This window comes from Typopeltis vanoorti, chromosome 20, assembly GCF_054136105.1.
Source record: "Typopeltis vanoorti isolate ZY-2024b chromosome 20, IOZ_Tvanoo_1.0, whole genome shotgun sequence".
Classification (NCBI taxonomy): Eukaryota; Metazoa; Arthropoda; class Arachnida; order Uropygi; family Thelyphonidae; genus Typopeltis; species Typopeltis vanoorti.
The window spans coordinates 38966682-38979581 of record NC_143568.1 but is presented as its reverse complement, the minus strand read 5'-3'; the positions used below and the strand labels follow the sequence as shown (position 1 = coordinate 38979581).

The 12900-nt window shown below is 38.5% G+C and overlaps 1 protein-coding gene across 1 annotated transcript; it reads right to left on the bottom strand.

The window, feature by feature from the left end:
• Window positions 1-4618: 4618 nt before the first annotated feature.
• Window positions 4619-12336, bottom strand: LOC150095384 (doublesex- and mab-3-related transcription factor A2-like). Its single transcript, XM_090410669.1, has 2 exons — window positions 12147-12336; window positions 4619-5658 (listed from the first exon to the last, which is right to left on the bottom strand). The coding sequence occupies exons 1-2, from the start codon at window positions 12334-12336 to the stop codon at window positions 4619-4621; spliced, it is 1230 nt and encodes a 409-aa protein (XP_090266795.1).
• Window positions 12337-12900: the final 564 nt, after the last annotated feature.

Genomic DNA, 12900 nt, shown 5'->3' with positions numbered 1-12900 from the left:
ATGAATCGTATATGAAATTTGTAGTGTAAAGTTGAGGTGTTTGGTGCCATCTTTTTGTAGTGATGGTTTTATTTCAGAAACACTGATAGTAAAATATGTCACATCCCTGTATTGTCTCAAACGAAACTTCTTATATTATATAGAGAAAGGTTGGAACCAGGCTTCTTAATGCAAACTCGCTTTATTTGCATCGAATGAAATCGAAAAAATATCTATGGAAACAACTTTTTCTTCCTCCCGTCTTCTATTCCGATATGTTTTAATTCTTCCCTTGCTGATCTTAATCCATTCTCCTCAGTTTTCTACTTTTGCGAATTTTAATGTCTCTCCTCTATTACATTAAACACTGCACACACTGTTTGACACTGCCTATATAATAAACAACTGAGCCTCCATAGCTCGTCGATGTAAACCGAGTCCTTTGGTTGGAAAGACCTAGTTCGAATCCCGTCTATGAAGCGAAGAACCTCCATCAGGGCTTTTGAAATGAAGATGAACGAGCCGGTCTCCTAAGAGGGGATGGGGAAAGTCTCTCCAGGGAAACTCCGATTTTTTTAATCCCGCTTGATCTGCCTCGTATACACACACATTTACAGACATATCTCGCACCACCCTTAGGGGATGCAACATTGGAATGCCAAGCATTAAAAAGAAATATTCCCGGAACGTAACTACCTTCGTTCGCTACCAGATTCTGTTTCATGGTTAGTTGTTTGGAATTATTGCAAGGCAGCTGAGGAAGTCTTTCATAATTACTATTACAATGACCGATTTCTACACATATGTAGAAATTCGGATTTGAAATAATTTTGGATCTTTAACATCCACTATTTCTATATCCTGTAATAAGCTATTAAGCAATCCACTAGAATAATGTTTAATTCAAAACGTGTACCAGGGTGGTGAGAATAGAAGTACAATAGTCAATGGTTTTATTCGCAACATGGATAATTCAAGAGTATAAATAATATCGCTCACAAACTCTCCTGTTGTTTGTGTCTTTCTTTATTTTAATATTTTTGTGTATTCAGGCTTGTTGGGCATACACGATTATAAAGTAATACTGTTATTTTTATTAGGGTAGGATAATTATTATTCGAGTATAGCGCTTTGCGTTTCGAGATGTGCTCAAAATGGCAAATACCAACTTCTGTAGGTGTACACGGCGAACAGGTATAAACTGAGCTTTCAAAAATTTAATTTAAATAATCTAAATGGTATACAAAAATGAAACTTCTGTGATTGGTAATTTTTTTTTTTTTTAGTAAATCTTTCAAGAAAATATTAAATTTCCAATTTTTAATTAAAACTGAAATTAATAAAATCTTGACTGTTCGAGTACTTCTTAAATCTTATACTTTTGGAATAAATTTTGTTCGTCTCGATTTTCATGAAAAAAATCCTTTGATTGGTTTTTGATGTCATATTCCCGAGAAATAGATAAACAAGCACGATGCTATATGAGATATTAATAATTCATATCCTGAATGGTTTACTTAACAAGAAATACCTAAACTTCGACAGTACTGAACCGCATGTATGTTGTCATACTGAATTTCCTTACACAACATTTGAGTGAGGAAAAGAAATAAAAGTAGCAGACGGGAAGAGCAAGAAAACAATAACTTTATCCGCACTCGTAGAACTTCATTCATGGTCTATGAAAAAATAAATAAGCAATAAATTCATTTAACTCCAATAATGTACCAACACTTTCAAGTTTTCCTTCTTAGGTTTCATTTTTGTACGTCATTTAGATTTTTAAAATTAGAATTTTAAATCTCAGATTGCATGCGTTCGCTGTGTACTGCTTCAGAGGTTGATAGTTGCAATTATGAGCCCATCTCGAAATTCAAGGCGCTAAACCCGAATAATAATTACCCTACCCTAATAATTATAACTTTATAATCGTGCATGCCCAGCAGGACTGAGTACAAAATAAATAAATGGGATAGCTTGTGCGCAATATATTTATGCTCTTGTTGAATTCTCCATGTTGTGAATAAAGTTGCAAACCATTCTCTTAATATTGCTTTTATTTCCAGTTTGATAGCGTAGACTACATCTATTCTCACCACTGCCTACTAACTGTAGCATCTTGTTTCATTCCAATGAAGACTAGATTTAAATTCGATCGTCTCTTTCTTGAAACGTGTGAAACACTATATCGTCATCCTAATCTTAATCGAACAGACTGCCAAGTTTTGAGAAGTAATAGCCATAAACGGTTAATTTATTATTATTATTTAAATTACAAAACTTGATTTCTTGTAACTTGAATACTGTGGTTGTCTTGCTCAATCGGCAGCGAACCGAGATACGTGAAATTATGATGTTTTAAGTGTTGTAAACAATTCTTTTGCTCTCTCGCTCTCTCCCTGAATGATGTTCATTTTACAGTTACGAAATATGAGTTGTAAATAAATTTAATTTCCTTTACATGTGTTTAAACTTTTTTTTTTTAATTTGTCTTCAACAGCTTTTTATAAAAAGTCTAATAACAGATAATCCGTAAACCTTGTTCTAGAGATCAAAGGTGAAAGCAGATGAAAGTGTGTGACATTCGCATTGGCCGATGAAATTTATCTACTATCATGTCGTTACGTAAAACAGTAATGCACTTTTTACTTTTTTAGAAAAAAAATATGTATTATTTGCAACTGCACATTATCAGCTAACTGCCATTTTTAGAAATTGATCCAACTCACGAAAACATTTGTATTTAGCAATTCTAGCGCAGTGCTTGCGACTCTTCAAAAACGGATGATTTTTATATACATACACTAATAATCATAATAGAACCACAATCACAGGGCGTAAAACAAAAGAACGCGAGATAATCTTTGTGACATTTATGCACTTACTGTTTATTAAATGCGCTTCGCAAACTGTAGGGCACCTATTAGATACGCTGTTGGCGTACTGACATTACAACTATTTACCGCGACCGATTTCGACGAAATTTAGTACGCGGGATATATTTTCTAGGCTCAACTGCTGTGATACTGAAAAATGAAATGTACCAATTTTTCTGTGGTAACAGGGCGAATATTTCCATACTTGTTAGTAGTTATTTTAATTTTCTGTTAACTCACTGCAAAGTAAACTGACTAAAGTACAGTTTTTTTAACTAAACTAATAGATTCTTTCAACAAATGAAGAATCTTTCCTGTAAGTTAAAAGATACTTTCTTTTAGTTGAAAGAGTGGTCTATCAGTAAAACAAAATTTTGAAATTATTACAATTAATCCAATGATGACATCCAAACTCTTAGGAGGTTGAGATGCGAAAGGTGATCGGGACGGTGCCATCTATTTCCAAAATTTGAGGAGATAATTCTGCGTATTTTATCAATCCAATAAAATACGCAAAGCTTATTACTGGAGTGATAAAACCGTTTTATTGAAAGACGATGCTAAAATTAAAGGTATTGTAACTACTACTGTCATTCTGTTACAGTAGTAGTTAACAAAACATATATGCATTTGGGATTGCCTTAAAATATATTCTGTAACTAACTTTTTTTTTATTCACCACTTGGAGTTGGCAGAACCCTAATTAACTTTAGTCAAGTCTCCACTCCTCTCAGCATGTGTAGCTGAGTTCGAGTCCATCAATGAATCAAGACTTTTAGGAAAAATATTACTAAAGACAAGTGCTGTCATCTAGTGGTCCTAAATCCTAATAGGTATATATTGTCTGAAATTAGTTCTATGGGTGAGTTTTTAGTGCAATTTAAAACACCCGATTTTCGGGGAGGGAAAAAAAAAAAAAAAACACTGCTTCTGTCAAAGATAGACTAACACGGAAACACCGTCCGAAGAAAGGCCTAGGAAAGTTCTTGCTAATCAGCAACTAGGATAACTAACTTATATTTGTGATTTTTTTGTATAAAAATTAAAAAAAAAAACTAGGTCTCCAACGATTATACAGCAATGTGCAGTCATGGATATTGAGGTTTGAATGTGTGCATGCTGGTTTTTCATAGTTCAATATTTGATTTCTCGATTGAAGAACACATAAATTCAGGGAGCGCTAAGCTGGAGAACACTGCTGTCTTAAGGCTTTTCTTTGTGTTCTGACGTAAACAAAATCTCAGACGTATCTGTCTTCTTGCATTGCATTTAATATTAATAGGCTCCATAAAATGTAGTTTCAAATACAAAATTGACGTAAAACTATCTTTCTAGGACGATTATTTCACCATGTAAACCAGGTTATAGTGGCGATATATTTCATACATCGTTTTCGGTTTTTTTTTTTTTTGTTGTTGTTTTTTTTGTTTTACTTGACGAGAAAAATAATTTTTTATGCCCTACCTCTGAGGAGGTAGTGTTTAAACAAAATAAAAAAAAAATTCCAGTTATTACCAATATTAGGCACCGTAGACAAATTCTACTTTGAAATGTCGAGAAGAAGCCAGATTGATTCACATATGAAAATGTAAACCGGAGTTGCTGTTCTCCTTTAAGTTATTTATTCCTGATAATTACATTTCACAGCTTATTACTTACACCCAATGAACACTCTATAATTATACAGATATTTATATTACAATGGTGTCCCTCTTTTATGTTGGATCCCTGGGAGAGTGGCTATGGTGCTCTTTTCTAGAAGTTCAGTCCGTTTTGTTGGCACTGCGAACAATGATTGCCGGACTACTACTCTGCCAGGATCGATCAGAGAGGTCAACAGCTTCTGCCAGCCTACCATCAAGTTTGTTGGGGGATGGGATGTCGGGACTGGAGTGATCAGTAAGGTCGTCCGGTGGGGTTCCGAGGCTGCTAGCGGGACCTTCACTGATGATAGCGTTACGACACTGTAAGCACCCAGGAGGACAAGCTTGGTAAGGGTGGAGCAGCAGATGAGTCCCTGTAGCTCCTAAAGCGTATGGTCCAGGGAAAGGTACGGCCCCATAACCCGCGAATGACGTCAGGGAGGGACAGGAGACGGTCATGTTGTCTTGGAGACGAGGTACCGACGCGAACAAAGCAGAGCGACTGACGAGGGCTCCGCTGCTGATTTCCGTTAGAATCGGATGATCAGATCCCATCGATGTTCGGGAGGGTAAAGAGGTGATTGCAGCTGACGTGACGAAGGAAGGGTTCTGATGAGCTGCAGGAGGGGTCAAAGGTGTGAATGCGGATTTCACTGATCCCAAGGAGATCCTAGCTGACTGCATGGCGTCCGTTCGATTTCTATTCAAAAAGGTCGACGGCATGGCAGCGGCGTTGATGGCAGGATTGGCAAGAGTGTACGTATAAGCCAGAGATGCTGCATTGTTCTGAGGTTGTTGGCGAAGAAGAAAAGCATCGTTGGCAGATAGAAAATGCTCGATTGCTTTCACCAGGTCGCCATTGCAGCCCTGCAGGACCAATTCCAACACAGTTCGCTTCTGGGTGGGGAAAATACGACTAAGAATTTCTATCGGACTTAAACGTCCAGGCCTGAAGTCAGCGGGGAGGGCTCCTGGACTCACTCGACCAGCCGCATTAGGGGAACGATCTCGCCTAGAACTGCTGGGAGATCGCGATTTGGGTTTAGTCGGCCCTGAAGTAGCAATTGTTTCTACACTAGTTCCAGACATTGCAGGACCTAACGGAGACGAAAGTGATGGTGGGATGCAAGGGTCAAGCTTCTCTGCCATCCTTGGTCTGTCTATATAGAGAGAGAAAAAAAAAAGTTTTTAGGGAATTTATATGAGTAGATGTACATTTAATTTAATAAATAACCAGGTTTTGACTGGTAGACGTGTTTTTTTATTATTTTTTTATTTTAATTTTTATTATTTATTAACACTGGATGTCTCCGACATTTTTCGCTGTCTATGTGGTTGACAGCATCTTCAGGAAGTTATTTTACATAAGCCAAAACAACAAAAAATCAAAAGCTTACCAGCGGTTATTATTTCTATAAATTGAAAAAGACTGGATTTAATCACGTTTATCGTGAGGCACGCAATGCGCAGTGTCTCGAAATTGTTGTGTAAATTCTGTATGTGATTGCTGGCATAGGAAAGGGCTTAAATGTTACACATGTTAATTAATGACTTCAACATGTTGTCATGAAGGATCATTCCTTTAGTGTTCCTTTTTGAGCGAATGACTTCGGAAGGCTTTGAAATATATGCCTGGCGATGCAAATTCTCGTTTTTCTTCCTTTTTGTTTTCAGAATCGCTTACATGGTCTGTTACGGTTTTCGAAACTTCTTCCAGTTTGACCTACTTACAGAATGCATACGCCCGACTGTTTATAAAACGGAACTTTATCTTTAGGGAAACATAGGAAACTTTGTAAGATGTCAAGTAGTTTGAAGGCTGTTTATGATGCTGACTGATCTTAATACTTGGGATATATTTTTCTTCACGTGTAGATAGATCTATCTATCTATCTACACGTGAACGTGTGTTTTCTGTAAACTTCTAATGATAATCCTCCAGCGATGTTTTTGCTGATAAGGATGTGTTGGCAAAACATTAAAAAAAAAAATCAGTGTAAGTAGACAAGGATGTCCTACAGCTGAAGATCTGCAACAGAGGTGGCCTGATTAGGGGGACGTTTTCTTAATGCGTTTGGAAGAAAGAATAAAAAAGAAAAACCCAGGATCAAATCTCTTTTAAGGATTGTTAACTTTTTTTAATCGCGCCTGTCACGCACAGACATGTTTTGCCTCTCGCTAAACGGAAACCGGTGAATATACACCCTCTGTCCAAAAAGAAACCGAACTTTTCAAAAATAGAAGAAACTAGTGCCACCATCTGTTGTATCTTTTTGTTGTCGAAAGCGGCAACCTTCATTAGTGTTGTGTCAACTGTTTATGACATTTGTTTCATTAGAAGCCGAGTTGTAATGCCAAGAGTGACAGTGTGTTTTGACGAACGGTCGGAAAATGAGTTTCAAACAGAGAGCTGCGATTGAGTTTTGTGTGTTAAACTTGGTAAGTTTTACCCAAATGCTTCAAAAAGCATACGCTGATGAATGCTTATCCCGTACTGAAGTTTACGAGTGGTTTAAGCGATTTCAAAGGGGTCGTGAGACGCTTGAGGACGACGAAAAGCCGGGCTGTCCAAAAACTGGACTGAGTGAAGTTAACATCCAAAAAGTGCGTGATTTCATCAAAGAAAACCTGAAATCGTCCGTGAGATTGATTGAAGATGAATTGGGATTCCAAAATCGACTGTGCACATTTTGACCGAGAGTTTGGGCCTTCGTAAATTGAATTCGCGATTTGTTCCCCACAAGTTTACCGACGACTAAAAAAATGTATCGAATTTGAACACTGCAAAGACCTCATTAAAACCGCTCGTAAGGACTCAAACTTCCTTGAAACGATCGTTACTGGTGACGAAACGTGGTGTTTTGAGTATGAGCCCGAAACAGAGCGCTGAGTGGAGACCAGAAGAAGAGGGGCATCGGAAAAACAGTCGCTTGGAGAAGTCAAAAGTAAAGACAATGCTGATTTGTTTTAAGATTTCAAGGGCATTATCCACAAAAAATTCGTTCTGCCTGGCCAAACGGTCAATGTTGAGTTTTATCTCGAAGTTTTGAGCGAGAATTCGTCGCGTACGGCATTAATATCGTGACGGCCGACCGTTCGTCAAAACACACTGTCACTCTTGGCATTATAACTCGGCTTCTAATGAAACAAATGTCATAAACAGTTGGCACAACACTAATGAAGGTTGCTGCTTTCGACAACAAAAAGATACAACAGGTGGCGTCACTAGTTTCTTCTGTTTTCGAAAAGTTCGGTTTCTTTTTGGACAGAAAGTGTATACAATCGGAAAACGCAATATACTTTGCCTCGTAGCCTTAAGTGCTTCATTAATTTCAAATAAAATAACTGGACCTCAGGCTACCCAGGTAGCGAAAGAATCAATCGCATTACCAGTACACGTCTAGAATTAAATTTTCTTCATTTTTTTCTTGTTAACTGTCTTTGGAATATTATTCTCTCAGAATAATGTAAGCAATTCAGTTTTAGTTAATTTAGTTTAGAATTTCCTAATGGCATTTTGCCAAAAAAGCTTCAAAGTTTTGACGTGATAATATAGGAAATATCACGATAATACACTACACCATATGGAAAATTTAACATTTTGGAAACAATAAAGAAATATTGTTTAAAAAATAATTTTCCGAAGAAACAAATTTAATTTTTTTTTAAGGACATCCTTTTGCAGAATGGCGTTTACGAACAGGTTCCAAAAGTTTTATCCCTCTCGTGCCATCCTATGCCACTAACCTGTCAGTGTCAAGATAACGGCTTTTTCATAAACCTAATTTGTACTATGATAGTGTGGGTAATCCTATTGCATAGTTTGTGTCTGTCAATGGATGTCTAGTCGGGTTTGTGTGTTTGTTTTGGGAGAGAAAAACAAGAAGAGGGAAAAAATATATTCCATCTTCTCTTCCATTAAATTTTTAGACCCGCTAGCCTGTCACGACCAAGAACTTGACTAACATATTGTTGAAGTGTATGTGTGCGCGTGCGCGCGCATACACACACACACACACACACACACACACACACACACACACACACACACACACACACACACACACACACACACACACACACACACACACACACACACACAATCACGTATGTGCGTTCCAAAAATGTATGGATATCTTAGTTTCATCAATCATAATACAAAATTGCCATGATTAGATGCCACTAACTGAGTCGACTTTCTGTTTAATTTTGTTGATTTGGTCTTTTCCTTTACTAAAATGGCAGTCATGTCCTTTTAGCTTCTACACTAGTTCCATTTCATCAAACTGTGTTTGCAGTGCCTTACACTTTGACATTGTTCATTGCCATTTTTTCCTATTCAAGGGAAGTTATTCTCGCAGAACCGCTGCAGCATGTACAACACAGAATTGTCCAAAATATCAATTATACTATTCCCTACTCATTTTTCCGAGTGCTTGTTATAGTTAGGATTAGCAGAAGTTATCCTCACTTAGCTGATGGGGCGATTTTTAGTTGTCCTTCAACTTAATGGTTGGTCGGGTAGCAATGCTACTTTGTTAGGTCATAGAACAAGGTGATTTCCTGCTGCCGTCCATATAATTTTTGTGTGTGGAGGTCACGTCATTGGCTTGTCTGCTTTGAGGGATTAAAAAAACCCGACTTTTCCGAGAAAACTCTGCCAACTCCGTATGAGAATAGCTAAGTCGTCTTTGATCGAACCTTTGATAAAGATTCTGCGCGTTATAGACGGGATTCGAGCCCAAGTTTTTCCAACCAAAGGGCTCCGTCGAAACTAACTGGCTTACGAGGTTCAAAGGGGATGATAATCTGGTAAATAGCGTTCTCCTGGCATTCGCCATATCCATACACGTTCATATGATTCGATGTGCATTGTGATTTATTCCATAGGTTTTTCATGATCTACTGAGCTATGTTTGGGATGATGTTTGTCTTATAAGCAGCACTCCTTCCACGGGAACAAGGCTTTAGAGTTAAGAGTACGTGAAATTTTGAGAGCGATAGACAATTTGAACTACTGTTTAGAAAAATCCACCAATGCAAAACCGGAGGTGGGCATCACTCTCTTGAGAACTTTTGCTGTCCTGACCTTTTCTGTTCAGTTTATGTGGGCCGTGCTACTGTTTCTTTTGGTCATCATATGATCAACTATGGATGACCTCATTAGATGACGAAAAGAGGATGACCAAAAGAAACCAAAAGGTGATACTCTCTGTTTTTGCTGCAGTCTCACGAACTCATTGATGACCAGTACAGTAGCTTATAATAACACCTTCGTGAAAGTTGGTAAATTCCGAAACCATGCATTATTTCTAGTATTATATTCAACTGTTTGCGTGCATCACTTCCCTTTATGTCTTGTTATCATGACGGTTGTCATTGGTACGCATTTTGGGAGAGTGGAAAATGTTCAGGTATTTATTTATTTTTGCAATAGTGTTGTGTGATTTGCTACACGGTTGATGTGGCTTACAGCCACTCTTTTACAGTCACCTGGGTTTTTTTGATGATGATTCCAATTCGCGTTACAGAGTTACACCACGATTATGGAGGCAACTGAAGTAGTTGCCTCCATAATCGTGACATAAACGAAACAAATTGTTCGCGACTTCTGAGCAAGGTTTAAGTATATAAAAGTTTTAATATATTATGTCTTTAAAATAGAAAAGAGAGATAAAGAGAGACGAATTACCATATCAAACTGAATTAGAGCATCTCTGAATTCAAATAACTGCATCTTTCTTTGGTTACACATCTGTGGTGAACCCGACACATCAAGTGAACTTGTCGACTTAGTCTTAAAGGTGTGCCACCGTACTTTCGAGAGAGAATCGTGCACAAATTGATCTACCGCCTCTGACCTTTCCATCGGCCAGCCGCTTGGACCTATAGATTTCCGAAAACAAGCACGCCGATCTTTAACTAAACAGGCGCTCCTGCAAATTGAGAGGCTCTTTGCGTTCCTACCTTCCGCTGGCAAAGGGCGAATCCACCAGGGGTCCGCAGCTTGTGTGCGTAGCCTGCGGATGTGGACGCTGATCTCTAGCCGGCTACTCCCAGAAGGTACAAGTGTCGATAACTGCGAGCGAAGCTCAGCCGTCACGCTGATGTGCAGAGGTCAGGATGACGGACAGGCCCGACTGAGCGGAAGTAACGGGGGTGCTTTCAGTGCTACAACGATAATCACATCAGAGGTTACTTTTGTTTGCTTGATACTCCTCGTTCGTTTGCACCGGCAGAAATCCTCGCAGAAAACTAGGAAGGAAAGCAAGCAACATCTGGCACTGCAACACAACACTGATCACTGCGTCATTTGACAGAGCGAAGTGTGACGGGAAGATTCGACAATTAGAACAAAACTATTCAGAATAGATCCGACGGACAAGGTGATTCAGATGGACGAACAAACACGTGATTCGTTTATACCAAACGAAAGTTCGAATACTAATTGGAAATCATTGATTTTAAAACAAGCAAACTTGCTCGTTTACTTCCTCATAACCTCTAAATCAACATCTTGAATAGTTTAAAATGATTAAAACATAGCATTACACCTTTTTTGTATGGTACATATGATAATATATGATAATATTCAAATTGTTTGAGTTATGTTTAACCAAACAAGACAATCTTCGTATAGAAACTGAAGATTCCACTATCGTCTTATATATCGCTTTTTTTTTTAAATGACAATTGCACCCCAAAAAAAGGGAAATATATAACCCTTTAGCTATAGACGGCTAAGGATTAATAACCCAGAAATCTTGCTATAAAATGCCTCCAATTGACTGATTAAATCACCTAACGACAGTCACAAACATTCATGCTCATGATGGGATTCGAACTCACAGGCCAGGAGCTTGTTTTTGCTATAATTCCGAAATCCCTTAACTCAAGATCTACTTTTATCGGCTTCTTTCTTTGTAATTATTTCGATCCTCAGTTAACAGACAGAATATATTGGGAATTCAAAATAAATGCTCTATTAGGCAATGGATACACTCGTAATGTCGTATGAACCAGGATCAGTATGTTTATGTTTGCATGAAATATACCTTTCTCAACCGAATGTTAACATCAAAGGAGCAGAAGCTTTATTAATTCCAGTAATAAAGGTATCAAGATACTCTAAAGGGGAAGAGTTTTGTAGTCCTACAATGCAAGATCTGAAAGCTTTCTGAATCACAAATTGTTTCATTGTTCATATTGAAATGAAGTAATCCGTTCTTACCACAATTTGACTTAAAATACATCCAAGGCATGATGACGTTTTTTTCTTTTCTTTTTTTTCCCCAAGATCCCTAGGGATCTTTCCCCTACATCTCTAATCGGCACGATCCAGAAGCTGATTTAATGAGATTTAAATTCTGCAAGAAGAGAGAGGCAAGAAGTACGGTCGATACACCCGAGCTAAACTTAATTATCAAAGAAATGTGACTTGTTTCCTCAGCAAATTGGCATCGATTGCAGCACACATTATAAATAATTACTGTATCGCTTGACTCGCTGATCGCATTGGAATATAACTTTGAAGTGTCCTGTCTTTTGCTTAAAAATAAAACTATAAAAAAAGAGTACTTTTTTTTTGTCAAAACTTAGCAATCGAAGATGAAATTCCACAGTTTAACGATTTGAACTCTGTACTCACCTGGTTCTAATCTTCGAGTCTCCCCCTCGCTGTCCTGTTCCTTGTCGCACAGAGGGCCGGTGATGGACAGACCAAAGATGGGTCCCGGGGGTAGATACGAGAGTGGAGTTCCTGTGGCTACGGCTCTCAACCCCATGGCGATGGCATCTTCGGCCGCTTGCTGCCGCTTTAATGCCACTTGCGCAGCCATGATCCTCTGGCGTTCCGCGATGAGGTTGCACTTGGCGCACGTGCAGTCTCTGAACCGGCAATGTCTTTTGTGTCCCTTCAGCCAGGAGATGACACCGTGGTTGCGGCAGCGCGCGCACTTCGGTCGGCGGACTCCTCGTTCTGTTGACGGCGCCGAGGTCATCAGCAATCCGGGAGAGTTCATCGCTTGTTTTCTCTCGCTATGTCTGGCGGATCGGCGTCGGCATCGGTTTGGCTGCGATGGAGTTCATCCTGACGGAGTTACAACTGCAACACAAACAGGTCGTTAGTGTCTCGGATTATGCCCGTAGTCGGAAGAATATTTCGTTTAGTCATCAATGGTATTTGATACCCACCTTTTTGTGCCCATCCTCCTTTCGGTATCAGATTTAAAAATTAAGCGATAATCAATAAATATCTGACCCCCCCCCTGTGATTCTTTCAACCTTGCAAATGAACTTTTCTTTTATATTCCTGAAGAGACCTTTGGTACCTGCTTCATTGTATTTTCCTTCTCTTCGTTTTATTAAATAAACGCAAGAATGGTTCCGCAAGATTCGCAATT

Coding starts and splice junctions, on each gene's coding strand:
- LOC150095384 (XM_090410669.1), bottom strand. CDS start 12,336: ATGGCTGCGCAAGTGGCATTAAAGCGGCAGCAAGCGGCCGAAGATGCC. Junction 5,659..12,146: donor GACTCGAAGATTAGAACCAG/GTGAGTACAGAG, acceptor CTCTCTATATAG/ACAGACCAAGGATGGCAGAG.